The following is an 18,620-nucleotide window of genomic DNA, read 5'->3' on the forward strand; positions in this document are numbered from 1 at the left end:
AGAACACATCTAAAGAAGGCAAACGCTTTTACGTGTGTGTGCTGCCATTTCTGCTTTGTGGTAGCCCATCTGCCACTTTCAGTAAGGTCTGGTTATTGATTCGGTGTGCCTGGCTGTGCCTCCTGCTTACATTAAGATAGCAAACACTTCTATCATAGCAAATTGATGTTCCCAGATAGCGAGCCCAGTATTATATACTTGTATAACGTGTTATATGAAATCACCAAGGATTTGGGTTTTTGTTCCCTTCTTCCTTCATTCCAGTGCCGTTCCATTAAGCTGCTCATTAGATGAGAAGCTGTAATTCAGTTTTCAGTGGATGAAATGTATTTGTGCTTACGGAATCAAAGACATTCCAAGACAGGCTGTTTGTTTTCTTACTACCTTCTTTAATTAAATTTTACTGGTAGGATTCTGACCGTCTGACTTTAGAGAAATAGGTGAAGCAATAATGATTGCAGTATGGTGCACCAAAGTTACATTTACTGGTTGTTAGACCCTGTATGTGTAGGAAACAATCCTCCTATGGACAGGATAGTTAAAACTAGGTTCTACCGTGTCTTTACCTTAATTTTAAAGTGTATAGAGGAAGTTGTACATTTTGTCTTCAAGTATTAACTGGCTTCAGGTAATATTTAGATTTTAGAGAGAGAAACCAGAATGAGCAACTTTGCTAATTTTGTTGTATTTTAATATCTCAGGTTACTCACGTTCAGCCTTAAATTGTCTCCAGAGCTGCTAATCTAAGTCAAAGCCTGCGTTTGTCCATTTTATTTTGGTTTGTGTAGTTATCTGCTATCTCAGATTTGTCAGCCTGAGTTATGAACTTGCTGGTGCTCTGCGGTATGTTTCTGCCCTTCTGCTCTCGCTGAGTGGAGGTTTGGGAACAGCAAGCATTCCTCAGCGCCTGTCCCTGTGTTACTTGGGGGGTGCAGGCAGCTCACAGTCCCACATCTGGGCCCCCGCCGGGACCCCCAGGCTCCCCGTGCCAGTGTGTGTTAGTGTGGGAGGGAGGTCATGGAAGGGAGCCTTGCGATGGCCTCTAATACCCTCATGCAAGGAATTTTTGTCAGTGAAAAAGAGAGGTTTGGGGCTTTTCGTACTGCATAGGTTGCCTGGGGAAACTTACCTGAGGATGTGCAAAGATTTGCTAGTTTTATTCAAAATAAATAAATAAATCCAAAAGCAAACAAAACCCCACCTCCAAACCCACTTGTGTTCATGCATATGTAATACACCTTTAGGATGAAGGAAATAACTCCAAGTTTCATTCAGGAGTTTGAAATTTTTAAGATCTTGTCTTCTCCTTCCATCCTCATTTTCCAAGGCGAGCTCTTTTTCTTTCAGAAGGGTGAGGCAGGGTCTGCACAATAGGATTTTTTAGGAATTAAGTGAAAAGTTTTGTGAGGGGGGAGAATGTCCCACAAAATATACAGAAAGCTGTTCTCCTGTAGCTTCCATCTTCTGACATTCCTTCCATGAACCTGTACCTGTACTTAATGAACATTAAGATGGGCACGTGTGTGTCTCAGACAAAGGAGAGTTCTTCAGTGTTCCCTGATCCTCATGGTGAGCTGGGTAGCACCAGGTATGACTGTGATGGGAGAGCTTTCTGAATGGATCCCAGTTTGTTTCAGACTCTCTGTATACTTTGTCCTGTAGCAACTGTTCATTTTGTGTATAAGGACGGTTCATAAACAGATGTTGAAACTCAACGTGGTGCCTGAAATTTACTGCTGTTTCTGACACGCCTGTAACAACACAGGCAATCCTTATTTATATGGGTTAGCTCCACCAGCAATCTATCAAAGTAAATCTTCTATTAACTCTTTCTTTTAGGGTAATGTCTCTTTAAATGTGGATCAAAAGAAAATTAGACCTACTAAAAATGTTAGGTGTCAAGGGATTGTTAATTGCCTAACCTATCAAGAGGCATATTAATTATTTACTTAAAGTTGATGCTCATTTGCTTTAGCACAAACAAAAAACGGAGATAAAGGAGGAGAAAGAGTGGAAAGAGAATGTCCAAAATGACATGGCACAAATTACCTTGTTACTACGATAAGTACTGTGCTGATAGAAACCGCTTCAGGAAGATCTCTAAGGCTTTGTCTGGTATTTAATTAATTAATTAATTAATTTTTATCTGTTTTATCTGAAGGGGACCCAGTGTGTGTGTGTCAGTGTGTGCATGTGCACATATGTGCATGCAATAGGGAATACCTTATTAAATTTGAAACTCCTCTTGGAGCATTATTGCCCAAGCAAACCACATCATGCCAAGCTTTTGAAAATGCACACTGGTTCAGAGAAAGCATTTTAATATATTGAAGCCTCGAGCCATCTACCTCTCTGTTCCCAAGAGTTCTACCTGAAAACTTCCAGGGCTGAATAATTTAAGGTTTGGGGTTTTTTAATCTTTCTGCAAGAAACGCTAGTCTGATGTTTTATTTTCTTAAAGTCTGAACTCCACATAACTTTTTTTCAGAACTGTTTATCCTCACTCCAGACATGAACCTTGGAAAGGTGGCAGAAAAAACAAACAGCTGCTGTGTTTTTGGGCAGTCTGCATTCCTTTAAACTCTCTGAGATCAGACTTGTGCTGAAATTTTCAACTTATTTGTCCTAGGGCTTAACCACTTTCACTCCTGCTTAAAAGCGAGTGAGTTTGCCATTCCAGTGCTTGTGAGAGCTGTCATGTGGAGCCTTAATGATTCAAGAGCTAGGAATATACGACGTGTTCTTAGGCTTTTTATTATTGTTTCATTCCAGCTTCACCTACCTCCCTAATCATCAGGCCGTGTTTGGACTCTCCCGTCTTTTTTTAACTTAAGTGTTTTGCTGAAGATAATTTAGGGAATTCTGCTTTCGCTTTCTATTTGGGGTAAACTTGATGCGTGTAAAAATGTTGTTAATGGCCTGAGCGGCGCTCTTCAAAGCCAGCCACAGGCCCCAGGCCTGCAGGCGGCGTGATCCCATCCAAGCCTGGCTTTCTTTCCCTCACGTGGGAGAGGGCGAGGAGAGCCATCCATCCCGAGGCAGCATTTTGTGCCTTCTCCGTAAGGTCTCTAGGCTGTGTTTCCAGAGCTGGATGTGAAAGAATAACAACACAGCGAGGTGCGGGTGGTGAGCTACTCAGGGAGTTGGATGGTCGGGGCATTCGATGGCTTTGCCTGTCAGAGCCACGAGGGTGCTGCTTCCACTTGTGCCTGCCAGCTCCCTGCCCTCCTGTTCGTGGAACTACGTCAAGGGATCGCTTCTACCACATCCCTGATGGTGTGAGCTGTGTTCACTACCTCGGGCGGGATGCTGAGGCCACATGTGTGTGTTTACTAGCAACTAGAGCTAATGGAAAAACAAAGCAGTCCCTCCAATTCTGAAGGGCTTTTCAGTTAACCGTGTTCATTCTTTTCTTTGGGCCTATGTCCAGCAAAGCACTTAGGCACGTGCTTAAAGTTAAAGCATGTGCTTAAGTGCTTTGTTGGTCTGGGGCCTTTATTTGCTCTCCAGGCATGTTGGTATGAACAGGCTGTTGGTTGTGTGAATGTTTGGGGAACTGTTCTTTTTATGCTATTGATTTTTCTCCTCTGAACTTTTTGTCCACTTACGTCCCAGGAAAGATACTTTGTGACTTGAGTATGACATCCTGCATGACACACAAAGCGATTTGCAGCCTGTAGGCTATTGATGGAAATTAATAGGCAATGTGTATGAAGGAATCGTGCATTTGGGAAAAATCAAGGTCAGTTCACCCAGAGAGGTTTTCATCTGATGTCTTGCTCCTGCTGAGTAATCTGGTTGGCAGCACTTGCCATATGACAAGGGCATCCTCAGGCACAGTACTGTGGGTCTAGCCCATGGTATGGTACATATGTCCTTCCAGATATTTTTTTTTGCTGCCTTTTAGGTGGCAGTTGCTGTTAATTTTTGATCTAGAAGTAGATTTACTTAGCTGTTTGTTTTTTTGTTTCTGGTTTTTGTTACTGCAGTCCAGGCTTGCATCTCTCTGATTACCACAGATCTGCAGATCTTGTGCTGTCCCTTCTCTTCATTCTCGTACCATCCATGGCAAGTCAGGGCAAGAGAACTCAGTTAATTTGAGACTTTAGGATTTCTGTCTGCATCTTGCAGCAGTGAAAGTTGGCCTTTCACCTCTAGAGCCATCTTAGAACATTAGCACGTTTTATTTTTGCTGTCTTTGACAAGGGGCAAAACACTTTATGCTAAGGAAAATGACGTTATCATGCAGAATGTGTAACCTGGTATTGCTGACTTAGCTGTTGGAGGTAGTAAGGACTACCTGTATAGCACAATCCTGTGGATGCTTATGCATACAAGTGACTTGCCTTATATAAATGCTCCAGTTGACGTCAAAGGTGCTGTTCAGGTCAGATTATGCATACCTAAGTCTTAGTAGGACCCAGCTCTTGGATAAATAGAAGTTTTCAAAATTGCATTTTTAAAATTGGTTCTTAATTTCTCTTACATTAAAATGTACAGTGCTTCTATGAAGCATGATCTTAATTCCATCACCTAATTTGTTAAACCACACAAACATGGAAATTCTTGCATATTTTTTTCTTTAAAAAGATACCTGGCACTAAAGAAAGACTAGAACTTTTTTTTTTTTTTTTTTTTTTGGCATCCAGTAAAGGAATTTTAAATTGACCGTAAGTCCATTCTTCTCTGTGCTTGCAATATTTGCATGTTTATTTTCTTTGAGTATTGCAGTATAATTCAAGTATCAGGAAAGGGAAAGACAAATATTGTAGAGTTGTTAGAACTGCCTGAAAGAGTTCATTACAGTTTAGAACAGTGGTAAACTCCACCCTTCTGGTTCAACCGTCACCTTTCACAGTGTTTAGTGCAAGGCAAGCTCGGGCATTACCCGGCTTACCTGGGAGGGTTCGCTCTGTCCCTGAGAGCGCTGAGGATGTTCATTCCCAGATTAAGTTGTTTTTAAGATTTAAATGAATGTAAAAACCATTGATGTCCACCTTCCTTGTGTAACAAGATCTAAGCATCTGAAATGAGAACCATAACATTTAAACATTTAACATTAAAAAATGGTATTAGGGACTGTAGGTTCTGAACAAATGTACCTTGTATTTTGGAATGACTTTTGATTTTAAGAATATAAATTGACTGACCTGATTTTTGTGACAGGAGGTAAAAACACACCTCATTGCCTGTGCAGGAATCCCTAACATGCATTTTTGATTCACATCCACATGGCAGCCAAATCCTGTCATCCTAACTCGAATATGGTTTGAAGGTGTTTTGCCTGAATACAGGAGGGCTCAATATTGTAGTTTGGAGTGTGAAATTTGATCGGTCTCCATCAAAATATAGTTACTAAAACTTTCTTTTATTTCAGCACTCTTGGCAATTTCCCTGCTTCTGTTCTGGTTTCACTTAGTCTTTGGCCACAAGTGCCTGACAGCCTGGGTTCCAGCTCAGCACAGTCGTTCAGCACATGCCTGCCTAAGCTGGTAAAAGCTCCATTAACTCTACTGACGTTTCTTCAAGACTTTATATTCATACATATATTTAAGTACCATGCAAAATTAGAATCTCAACACTTAAAATGTTAGGAACAGACGTATTATTTACTCATGAATTAGTAAAATCTGTTTCTATAGCAAACTAGAGAAGAGAATTCTGGAAAATATTTATTTTTCAAAATATCATTGTTAGGGTTGTAAGGTGTTTGTTGTTGTGGTGGTTTTTTGCTTGTGTTGTTGTTTGTTGTTTTTCCCCCATTAGTCTAATTCTGCATAATTTTATGAAAAAAATACACACCACATCACAAAGTGTAGCATTACTCGCATGGAGACATGTAGTACCCAGTCACTATGCAGAGTATCAGTGTCTGCACTGCTGCTGGCCAGACATTTTCCTCAGCATCATGCCACCCTTTCCAAACCCCTGGAAAAGTCCAAAATACCTCCTAAGTCCTTATGTTCCCTGAAGATGGATGTTGGTGGTGCATTTCCCACATCCACTTTTCATATGGCAGAAGAATAAAGTGTCAATGGAGCTAAAAACTGCAACCTTCCTGTACCCTATTGGTGCCAATTCTGTTGAATAATAATCTATTATAATACAGCAAAGAGATACGAGGGTGCATGTGGCCATGGGAGGACCAGTGGCTGAAGCACCAGCTGGTACTGACAGATGTGCTTGGTGATGCACATGTGGATGTGTGAGTAGTGGTGTGCTGCCCTTATTGGATTAGGAGAAATTAATGGTACTGTAAGGGAGTAATTTTGCTCTATCAAAAACCACACAGTAGTAAGGGAGCTGGTCTGAAACCTAACTTCCTTCCTCTTGGTAACTTGTAGCCTTTTCTCATTGAATGTCTGGTGAAGCCTTGAAGTATGGTAAATTTGCCCAAGTTTAGACTTCAAAGGAAAGCTGTATTGTATACTGGCTCCGTGTACCAGTACTTTCAAGTTTAATTGTGTAATAGTTTTAAATGTCTAAAGAGGGTAACAGGAGAAGATATTTATTTCAACTAAGAGTTTGTATTTAGAAATATATTTACTTACTATTGCAGTTCGGTTTGCTTGAAATACTGATGTTGAAAAGTATATTTTTTCTGCATCAATTGAACTGAAATACTGCTGGTGTTGCATAATGGCAGGAGGTCTGTCCAGAGGGCAGCCTGCCGGACTGGACTGTCTAGATGCATGGGCTTTATTTCCAGTTTTGCTTTTCATTTGCATTATTGTTTTTGGATTATTTTTATAACCTTTCTTTTGCTTATTAAAGTTTTAAAACTTAAAGTGGAGAAGAAATAGAGTTGTATGTAAGTATACACTTTTTTTTTTTTACTCTCATATTTAAAGATTTAGACTGTAGCCGTGCACAGGAAGATGGTTAACATGTTCAGCATCATGGTATCTGAATGGTGTCTTTTTGCCTAGGACACTGGACTGAGTCTCAGGACTGAAGATTCATTTTAGGGGTCCGACTGACATTTACTCTTTGACCCTTGGCCAAGTCTCTCAATTTCTTTTTCCTCCATTTGCCATCTTTTGAGGGAATGGATTAATATTTCCAGACCCACATGCTATGTCTGATTTGTCTAGACAATACATTTTTGTGTCTAGGACTGTGTCTCATTATGTATTTTTCAACAATGCTGAAGACAATGGGCTTGAATCTTGGTTGGGTGTCTGTAATATAATACAGAATGAAATTAATAAAAAAGCAGGCAGTCTGCTGACTGTTTGCTTCCCCTTGCCTCATGACGTGGTGAGGCATATGTGGGTGGATAAAATATTCTTATTTTGTAATTTCTGGTTCAACTCAACATGGTTAGCTAAATGCATCCCTGGTATGAATCTGCCAAAATTACTGGATATACACAAGGGATTAATCTAACTTGCCGTGTTGTGTTTGAGATGGGTGTTTCCCTTCAGGTCTGATGACATAACTTCTAGGAAAACTGAATTTAAAAGTCTAAGGCTTTGAGTCTTTTGATAGCGTATTCCTAAATAGAAACAGTCTTTTTTTTTTTTTTTTTTTTTTTAATTGGACACTATTACAAGTAGCGAAAGAAATATCTTCTCATTTTAGTTAGTTAAGTAGTTCTCAGTTTAGTTTAGTTAACAGATTCACCTTCTGTTTTATGACTTCTTCACCATTTGCATTGTTTTAAGCATGTATTTATATTTTTTAAAGAGAGACTTAAATAGATTTCAGCAAAAAAAAATACAGACATGTACATCCTCCCAGTCCTAAATAAATATCTGTATGTATATAAAGGGGTGTGTGTGCTTTCAGAATTCTAGCAAGATGTACAAAAGTTACCTTTTGAAGATATCTTATCCAGTGAAGGATTTTTTTATGGGGGCTGATCTTTAGAGTGTGAGTGTCACAGAAGTGCTTTCCCCAACAATGTGTCATTAAGTTTGAAGCATATCTGTGTAATACAACATCAATCTCTTACCTCTTTGGAGCAGAGAAAACATCTACACTTTATATTTCTCAAGAGACGTCTGTGCCCATTATGGTGGTAATTGGAGGTCACTCTTCACTCTGGCGGGGTTGGTCAGTTGATAGCACAATTTAAAGGACTTTGCTGATTCTAAACCTTACACTCCTATGTAGTCCTTGAAAATGATCCTATTGTTCTGTGGTGTTTTTTTTTTCCTTTCAGAGTGGCATCCAGTGTTTAAATATAACATGGAATCTTGTCAGGGAGTGGCTGTAATCAGAGGAGATTAATTATAGATGTGGGTGTAGAAAATTGCAGATGTGAATTGTATTTTTCAGGCAATAAAATCCTTCCCTTTAAGTAAGCAACATATTTGCGTAGAAAATTCAGTAATTTAAAAAGCCAATCAAAACCTCCTAAGAGTTGCAACACAAACACCACGTCCTACAGTGGGGTTTGAGTTAATTATTCTTTTCTCCCCTGTACAGAAATAATGTTAATTTTTTGGCTTACAAATGGAAAGACTTTATTTCCTGCTCGCTTGTATTCTGGTTGTTCCTAAGGGCTGTGAGTGGGACTTCGGCACGCACGCAGGTTTGTGTGTGCTCAGAGTCCTGCTTCTGCATGCTGCATCCTGCACAAGGCCTGAGAGCCCGTGGTAAGACATCTTGCCTTGAATGCCTCCTCTCACTGAGATCCTGGAGAAGTCTGCAAAGAAACAAAGTTATGGTCCTACAAGCGATTGTTGTCTTGTATTTTCTTCCTGGATGGAGTAGGGGACTTCAGGTACTGAAATGGGGCCGGCTGGCAGCCAGGTGTGGAGGCTGTATTTGTGCATTGCTTCCAGGAGTGCAGCCTTTGCTGGAGCCCTCCTCTTACATAAAGCAATACGTTACTCTTCCATGGACTGTGCTTTGCCAGGAAGATTTATGGTAGAGGAAGGGAGACAGACCTGTTCTGCATTTTTAAATGAAAGCTATGCTGAATAAAAGTTTACTTTTTTTTTTAATCAAGCTTCAGTCTCATCGATTGTGAAGGAATCACTTAGGACCATAGAAGTACACTGAGCCAGCAACATTAAGAAATGGAGGGCATATAATGTCTTAGCTGAAATTCAATCAAATAGTTTCAATACAGATTTTAAGGAAAAGCCTGTGCAATAGCGGTTTCAGTAAAAGACAAGGCTAAAAAAGAAATTGCCTTGAAAGTGTAAGGGAAGGTCTTATTATCATCAAATTCCAGTATCTGAATTAGTTTCAACATATCCAGCTTAGAGGTCGTGAGCTTTGTTATTTAGGTTGGTGATTTTTGTGGATTTGTAGCTTTTACCAAACTGCCACACTTGCAAGAAAATGCAGCCTTTTCTACCAACCCTTTTTTGAAACTGAAGAGCTGCTTCCTGAGACTCAGTTTTCTTCACGGACAACTCAATACTGAAGATGTTTAAAGTGAGATAATGAAAACTTCTTAAAGAAAGGAAGATTTAAATAATTTCAGGAACATGAACTCTTGCAGGTTGAGATGTGCAGTTAAATCCTACTTCACACGTGACACATGACAAAATGGGCATTGACCTCACTGTTAGCAAATGCTGGCTTTTACATCATGCAGAAGGAAGGAAATTCAACATAGAGTTTTATATATATGTGTATATACGCATACATACAAAAATGTTTTGTTTTGTTTTTTCTTGTGCAGTTTTAGTGAAGATTTCAAACAGGGGAGAGAACTTTGCTTTTTACATTTAAATAATTCTAAAAGTCTAGCTGGCAAACAGACTACTTTTTATTAATATAAATGTTATCCAGAGCATAGAAAGAATGAAGTTAGTAGAACTGGTATTGCTGATTACCATGATGTCCTTGCTGCCTTTCTTGCCTGGGTTTAAATCTTTAGAGATGCAAAGGCTGGACGGGGAGGCCTCTGAGTGCGATAGGAATGTGTCTGCTAGTTGTCCCGAACCGGCTTCTCCACCTGTCTTTTTGTTTGGCATGTTTAATGCTTTGTTAGAAGCAAACCCTCGTCAGGCAACAGTCACGTTGCACTGCTGTATGAAGACAATGGGTCTGGGCAAGCAGGGATTTCATAGGGTTTAGGTCAAAGGCATGAATAATAAAAAGTAGCATGTTGTAAATATTAGGAACTTGGGATTTGCACGGTTAGGTGGATGGATGGAACAGCCCCTGACATGTTTCAGTTTGTGTACATGCAATTAAAGAGCTGTTGAATAGGTGAAATGAGTAAAATGCAGACAGCACATGTGAAATGGAGCACACCCAGATTTACTTGGCCCTGTGGTTTAAAACTAATCTGCCCGGGAGATCTACGGTAGTAACTGAGTGACAACAGGTGCAGCTCTTCTTACACTGCTGTGAACTCAACCCACAGCTCTTTGATTCTTTTTAGCCAACACTTAACATGGGCAGCATCTCATTCATTTTATATGCTCCAAGACTAAATGACTAGGTGTCACATTTTTCCTCCTATTACGGAGAAGTGTTCCCTCAGGACAAATTACCCTCTTCTTTTCCTGTTTCCCCCCAAGCAGCCAAATACAGCAGGTAGGCAGACATCGGTGTGACAGGTACAACAGTGGTGTATATGTAACTAATAATCTGGTTCTATTTAAAAGGTCAGGTATTAACATATTAGCTATAATGGAGCAGAAAATAGTTGCCTGTTTTCCTATTGCTCTGTGATAATCTCTGCTGTGTTTTAGGATTTTGCAGTGCCAGTGCCCAGTTCTGCTTCATATAAACCTTGGACAGTGAGAGTATGTGTGCTATGTCTTAATTTTTTGTCTGGAACATTTTTGTGAAAAACCACAGTTAGATCTGTAACGGAGTGTTGAATCGCTCGTTTTTGTAAAAAGCCTCAAGACTGGGATGCATAATTTGGGAGGACATTGACAGCTTGGTCCAGATGTCTGTATGTGGAGAAGTTCATTTGAGCAGAACCTAAGCCCTGGATTTCAGTTTGCATTTGAAATCTGCTTTAAATTTAAAGTTTGCAGAACAAAAGGAAAAACATGTTTGATGTTGTGACGGTCACACTCCATTGTTTCAGGTCTCATTCTTGCTTTCAGAACCTCATACAACTTTTGTAGTTCTTGATTGTCTGTGGCTTTAAATAAATCTGTCCGACAGAAACTTTCTGCAGAAGGCTACTTTATCCTACTGCACACTATTCCTTGTGGGACCTTGCAGTACTTCATCCCAGCTTTTGTAGGGCTTAGCTTTGGGTACAGTCCTTAGCAGGTGCAGTTGGTTTTAGTTCATCACCACCAAGTCTCTCAATATGAGACTAAGATGCAAGGACATTTTTCATTGAAGTGCTCCATTTAACACATTTTGTGATTAAACCCTTGCATTGTTTAATGATGCCTGCAAAATGAATTGAATTAATTAGTTTGAATTCATTTCTGACCCACTAGGATGAATGCAGCAGATCCCTTTGCTTTGGAATCAAGAGTAAAGCTTCCATTCGCTTCAGGATGGTCAAGACAGGGTATCTGTCTTTAAAACTGGTGGCCAAAGCACTTTCCAGGATAACTGGTATTGTACCAACCATCTTCAATGGAAATTCCTTATGGGGTCACTTTTCAGGGAGAAACTCTTTCTTTTTGTAACTCTTCTTGTTAAGACTTTTCTGTTAACCTATAAACCAAATTCAGATGACATCCAGAAGACCACTGCAATTATAGAACATGGCCCAAAATGTATTTTATTGTCAGAGACAGCAAGTGCTCTCTCTGCAAAGAAAGCTTGGGCAACTTTTCACTAGGTAATATTCAAGTTGTGGAGAAGTTTTTTGTGACCTTTATATTTTAGATACATTTTCAGGCAGATAACTAAGACAGTCCTTTTTTTTTTCCCATTTTTCTATGAGTACCTAATTTCCATCTCTCCAAGGAGCACAACAGAGTGCATGAGAATATTCAGACTGGGAAGACGATGGGGGCAGAGTCTGTATCAACCAACTTGGAGCACACACTGCTAACACCAGAATGCTGTCTGGAAAGGACCATTTGCCCCCGCTAACCTTCAAAAGGTTGGGCATTGAGGCAACTAGAGCATGGCCAGAGCAACTCAGGTGCTCAATCACTGAAGACACTTTGAACCTCGTTATTTTTTAATGAGGACATACCAAGATTTTGGTCATACAGGACTTCAGCATAGTCACAGCCAGTTCCCAGCAAAAGATGTGCAAGAACTCAAAGCTAGACTGTAACAGAAAGGATTGTGTAATATGCTGTGCCCAGCCAAATCTAATTTGTAATGAATTTTAAGTTTTTTTTTTTTTTTTTTTTTTTTCTCTTGAGGCTCTTGGATGCAAGGAGGATCCTATCGCTCTTTGTAGACTAAAATTTGTAAGAAACTCTAAACATAATCATATTCCTGTTGGAAAATATGGTTTAAATTAAAGTTTTCCATTTGAAAGTGTTGCTTTTCAGTGGGAATATTCTGAGCAAAATCTTTTGTTCTGAACAGAGAAAGGAAATCTTTCATTTCATTGTATTTGGAATGTGCTTGAAGAAAAGAGTTCGACTTCATTGTCTGTCAGCCTGGCTAAATATGGCCTGTGTTACTGGGGGGTTCCATTCCTTGTCTTCTGAAGGTCTGTGTGAGATGAGGCAGTCAGGAGAGGATTGTGTCCTGGATTATTGCCTTTCAGTTTAGCACCTTTGAACCGATCAGGCTCTGGTGGCAAAGGATGGGGAGCATTGGCTTCTGTGCAACTGGTTCATCCAGGATCCACTGCTGCAAGTCTGTCGTTTATGACCAAATAATTGAGGTAGTACAGCCAAATAATCAGGAAAAAAAGGAATACGATAGAATGAACATCTATGAACATCAGTACTTTTCTGTTTAATGTCTGTGCTTCATCTCATAAAACTTAGGAGTTGCTAAATAAATGCTTTGGTTCCTCAACTTCCTCTTTACTGGCCAGTCTCTTTGGATCCAGATTTCCTAAGGTACCATTTGAGTTATCACTTCCTCAGGGTTATATGCTGAAGGGAGATTGGCAATAAAACTGATACGCATCTATACCATTGTATTCAAAGGTGAAGAAACATGAATAAGCTGTTCTTTCTTCATGTGTATACAGCTCTCTGGGATCGAGCAACTGTGTGTAATTATTAGAGCACCTTATCAGGTGGGTGGCCGACCAACACATCTAGGTTCTTTTGAACCATGTCGTAAAGTTTATCTATTTTTACAGAGGTCTCAAATCCTTTAACTGAGTTTCTTGATCTAAGAGAGCAGAATGCCCTTCTGCGTTACACTATTTTCTCTTAGATATTTAAGATTTGTAGAAAGCTGTATCATTTAATTAAACATATACTTTTTATGTGGCAAATGAGTAGCAGCAAGAGTGGAACAAGAACCTTAAATCCCAGAGAAACATAAACCCTTGGATGGTATTTACAAAATAAGCATTTTGAGGTTCTTGTTGTGACCATGAAAATGAAAGCCTAGTGGCATGAGATAAATTGTAGCTCAGATTTGAGGTTGGCCTTCATATCAAAACCTTCCACTTATATAGATACGCCAGCTGATTCATTTGGGAAGACATGTCCTTCCCAGTTCATATTTTCTATATTGTGTTAAAAATTAAACTAGAAATCAGTTATTTATCCTTTTTCTGTAAGCACTTTGCATTTATAAATCTATACAGACAGGATGAAAACACTTACGGGCTCGCTGTTTCATATGGTCAGCAATACCCTGTAGGAAAGCTCCAACAGGCTGGAACTGAGTGGATGGGGCCGGTCTGCCTGTCCCCTGCTCACACCATTTCAGTGAGCCTATATGTAATGTAATTATGTAATATATGTATGTATGTGTATATAGGTGTAATATATGTAATGAAGTGCTGCTGAGAGTGAGCTGCATGGAAGAACCAGCCCTTGTTTGTTTAAAACCTGCTCTTTGGAGTCTTGCAGGGCAGTTTAAGTTTATCTTTGGATAAGCACAGAGACTCAGAGGGAGTTGCTTTGTGATCTTTGAAGCCATGACATTTAGCTGTCATCCTTAGAGCATTTTTCAGGGTGTGGCAACAGTTCATAGCATTGATCTAATTAGAAAAATACATGTTCAGTTCTGATGATAAATTGTTATGGTTTGATATTTACCATATTTGGGAAAACTTAATGCATTATTGTTTCACTCTTTATGTCTACATTTTCCCTAAAGTCATGAAATAATCTTTCATTGAAATTGTGTCTTCATTTTTCTTTTAAATGAGATGTTTGAGCTCATTTGGGGGAAATGTTTATTTTTCCCCCCAGTATTTTCTTCAGCATACAATTTATTTATTCACCCAGTTTTTGTCAAAGGTTCTAATTAGATTTCTGTGTTTGGCTTTTAAATCCTTGGACATTGGAATTTCTTATATCAACATTATCATTGCTATAGTTACAGTCATATGTTTTTCTGTTTTCCTACCAGACGCTGAACTGTAATTGTCTGATCTACTCCTAAACTGCTTTAAAAAAAAAAAGGGGGGGGGGGGAGGGAAGAGGAGGAGGCAGACTTCAACAGTGTTTGAACTGCAACCCTGAAATAATCTCCACTGTATTGTTAAGGCTCTAAATAGTTAACTCCGTATGTTTTTTTTCCAAGACAGGTAATATTAATAGATTTGCTTCTTGCAAAGAGAAGGCACTGCACCTTTTTAAGCAGTGGGAATGTCACTGAACAGCAGCAATCCTCTGTTTGGGAAATAAAAAAAAGTCACTCCAGACGAACAGAATGAAGGAAAACATGATGCATTTATGCATTTAAAATACCCATTTCTGTCCTGGATGAGAAAATGGGAGGATACAAAGTCCATATAATTGCATGATCTTTTCTGCTCAGAGGATATACACTGAGAACAGTGTCCTTAACTGTCAATGATCATTGACATTAAATATTTTAAGGTCCCTTCCAACCCAAGCCGTTCTATGATTCTGTAATCCTGCCCTCACTTCTGCATCCTTGGTTCTCATTGTAAACCCCCAAAACTTGGTGAATCCAAGTTGCAGAAGTTTTCTAGCTGTGAGGAAAGTCTCTTTCTGTTCTCATTTGGCTGTATGGTGTGTACCGTATCAGTGTCTAGAAGCTGCAGTTTTTGATTTGCATCTAATAAATAAAAACAGCTTCTCTTCTGTTCTGTTTGCTGATTTCTTTCCTTGTTTCTGTTATTAGGGTTTTAGTGGAGGAGAGGTATGCACTGTCACATCGTTTGTAGGGTATTTCTATCAGGTGAGTAGGAAGCTGTGCCAGGGGTGTTTGTTGAATTTGAAAGCAGCAGACTCCATTCTCTTAGCAACCTCCTTTTCAAAGGGAAAGAGATAATAAACTACAATGGCATCTTTACCAGCAGATGTTTTGTCTCTCTGTTTGACTGCACAGTTAGTATTTTGAGTATCTAGTTGGGTTTCAATGTGTTTATAGGTGTGGGTTCTAGGTGTTTACATACTTGGCTTGCTTCAGACACCTCTCTAAACTTTGCTGCTGTCTTATTTTTAAGTTTTCTGAAGGCAGCAATCTTCCAGTGTTTGTACCTTGTGTGTGGTGGGATTCTTGTCCAGGGCTGGTTTTCCTGGGTATTATGGTAACGTAGCAATATGTAATGCAATGAGACTTTTAGTTTAGTTCTCCTTACTTAGGTCCCTAGGTAGTTCACATAGAAAAAAAAAAGGCGGGTTTGCTTTAATTCAGAAAATATTCTTTGTAGAAAGGATTTTTGTGTTAGTTTTACTAAAGCATTTGATCTCTTTCTTGCAAAACTGTTCAGACGCTTTGGTAAAATTCAGTTTGTGCTGAAGATGCTTGCTGAGATTATAAAATCCTAATAAAAAGTATACATCTGTGAAAGTACACCTCAGCTGAAAATGAGTCATAAATAAGTTATCTTGTAAGATACCAAAGAATGAATCCCTTAAAGGGGCTTTTCTCCTCAAGAACAGTTATGATGTTGTGTTTCAGAGATGCATCACAGCTGTCTTGTTCTTGGTGGTTCAACAGTATTCTGAAGATTAAAGATAGCTGAAATTTTCAGTCGTAGTTAGTATTATTAATACCTTCTACTTTACTGACTTTTCAAGCACAATTATATACTGATGTTCTGAGATGGTTCTTAGTGTTCAGACAGACAACAGTTGGTTAAATACTAAATCTTCCAGAACATTATTCATGTTTTGGGGCAAATGGGAGGTTGGGGATATGGATCACTTTAGGAGGGGGAAAAAACCTGTTCCAATAGCGTTTGTACACATGCTGTTGTGTTTTGTTTATATTCTGCTCCTGTACTCTGCCCTTGTGATGCTTTGCTGTCACAGTGAAGTTCACCATCGTCTTATCAGGAACAAGACCTGAAACAAGAGCTTAACGTTGCACTCACTTGCATCATGGCTAATGCTATTTCAGCATGTCACTGGTCTGTCATCAGCTTCTGCTGAGATACAGACCCGATGATAGTGGTACTTGAACATATGCTGTAACAGAAGCTCCTGTAGTTGCATGTGATTTCGCTCGTACACATTCACCTGATAAAGGCATTTTGTACCTGCAGGTATTGAAGCAATGCTATTTAATCTAATTATCAGGGCATACATCATGTCCTGCAACTTGTAATTCAGCTTGAACATAAGTAATAGAAGGTTTTTCTAAGGACACGCTGTGTGTAAAACACTGCTATTTATGTACAGCCTGGAAAAGCAGGAATCTTTCCTCGAGCTGCTTGCTGAAGAGCTGTTATGTTCATGCTATACTGTCTTCTATGCATGTGTGTGACCTGTTATTTGACTTATTTATGTAATGAAGTGGCAAGACAATAAGCTGTGTTAGCAGGAAACAATCTCAAACATAGGGTCCTTTTAAGGTTATCTCAAGGCATACACTCCAAATTGTAACATATTTTTGTTTTGGTATTAGCATTATGCTTGGAACTTTTGACCAGTCAATGAAGAGATCATTTTGCACAACTGTCTTTCTAGTCACAACTTTAAAATCATTTGTGTTCATTTTCCTGATTCTGTGCATATGTTGTCTCTTTTCAGGTCCCTCTGTACGTTAGTTTGCAAGTGGACGTACACTTCAGATGGAGGTTGGGATGACAGTTTCTGGAATATCATTGGTTTGGAAGATTTGGTGAAGGATAAGTACGAAAAAATAGGTATATTGGGGGGGATTCTTTTATACACACGCACATATAAAAACCTTTAGCTATATTACTGTGATTGTCAGCAGGAGTGTGGAAGGCCTGGATGAATCTTCAGATGGGTTGATAACAAGGTGGGATGCCTATAGGTAATAGCTTTCCAAAGTACACTTTTTTACTTGGCATTGTCATGAAAAATTATTTTTCAATTTTGTATCTCCTAGCCTTTCATTGCTGCTCAATCTCAATAACAGAGAAGTAAGTGGGGAGCCTCAGCAGTTGATTGTATGAAGGAAGCACAATATATTGGTATATTGGATGGCAAGCTACAAAAAAGAAAAAAAAAAAAAAGATACATATACACATATATATATATCTGCTACTATTAGCACGTTTTGTAACCTATACCAATCTCTCTTACAGTAATTTTCCAAAAATGTGCTACTTCTGCTTGTTAGTATCTTCATGCTGTTTCTTCACTCTCTTAGAGCATAAGTTTAATTAGAATGGTAGCCTTGCTAATAGCAATTCCTACAGCAGATATTCATTAAAAGTCCATAATGTTAATATACCAGAAAATTTCCAGGATAACTTTATTAGACTTTCCCTGTTAAGTTAATGGACTTCTAATGGATGTCCTAAGCAGACATGTCATTAACAAGAATATTACCAGACATGAATTAAAATATGCTCATTCATCAAAGTTAATTATCTGAAATTTCCTTTGATTTTTTTTTTTTATGTCTAGCACTTTGAACAAGTTTGTACAGCAGTTTAAATGCAGCAACATGAAAAAGAAGTGGCAAAGGGAGGACTGTAGGGAAATGAAATATAAAGAAATCCATAAGCTATTCTGATCATTACAAAATGTACTATAAGCCATTTTCAGGTGTATCAGATAATTGTACTTGAAAGCTTCCTTGAATAGATTTCAACATTTCCTCCTGCCACTGAAACAGCTTATGCAAAGGTCTAAAACCTACTAGAGCATAAGACTTTTAGCTTCCTGAGGTTTTTGTTTGAATACAATTCTTGTAACATCTATCACATGTGGCTTTTAGCAAATATTCAACAAATTAAAGTAAGACTTGCAATAAATTCATGTTTTTACCAGAAAATTGAACATCTCAGCAGCGGATGGTCTTATGGAATAGTATTTTTAAAATAAATTATTTATGAAGTGTGAGTTAAAGTTTTAATTCAATATTTATGCAATGTACTTCAAAGGCAGTGGAAAGCAATTTGCCATTTAAGTAACTAAACATACATGTTTCAAATGATACTGTAGTCATTAGAAAAAGGGCCTTGGAGTGATGGAAGCCTCATAAAAGTTATCTGTCTATGGCTCAAAATTTGGCAAGACAAAAACAATGAATTTCAAATATCAGGTTTACATTTTTTAAAGCACAATATTTACAAAACAAATCAGTAAATTAGCTTCTGTTGACAGGCACTTCTTGAAAGGAAAACAATAATTCCTTAGTTAATGGCAAAAGCATCTAGTTCCCTGGGCAATTGCATTGAT

At 38.7% G+C, this 18,620-nt stretch overlaps 1 protein-coding gene across 4 annotated transcripts in view; it reads left to right on the forward strand.

Annotated features, from left to right (window-relative positions):
- FGGY (FGGY carbohydrate kinase domain containing) overlaps window positions 1-18,620 on the forward strand; it is a 179,559-nt gene that overhangs the window by 75,279 nt on the left and 85,660 nt on the right. For all 4 annotated transcript variants that reach the window (XM_082766574.1, XM_082766575.1, XM_082766573.1 and 1 more), the window contains exon 6: window positions 16,995-17,110. In XM_082766574.1, the coding sequence (XP_082622700.1) occupies window positions 16,995-17,110 (116 nt within the window). The remainder of the gene's footprint in view (window positions 1-16,994; window positions 17,111-18,620) is intronic.

Source organism: Aythya marila, assembly GCF_965140915.1.
Source record: "Aythya marila genome assembly, chromosome: 8".
Taxonomy (NCBI): domain Eukaryota; kingdom Metazoa; phylum Chordata; class Aves; order Anseriformes; family Anatidae; genus Aythya; species Aythya marila.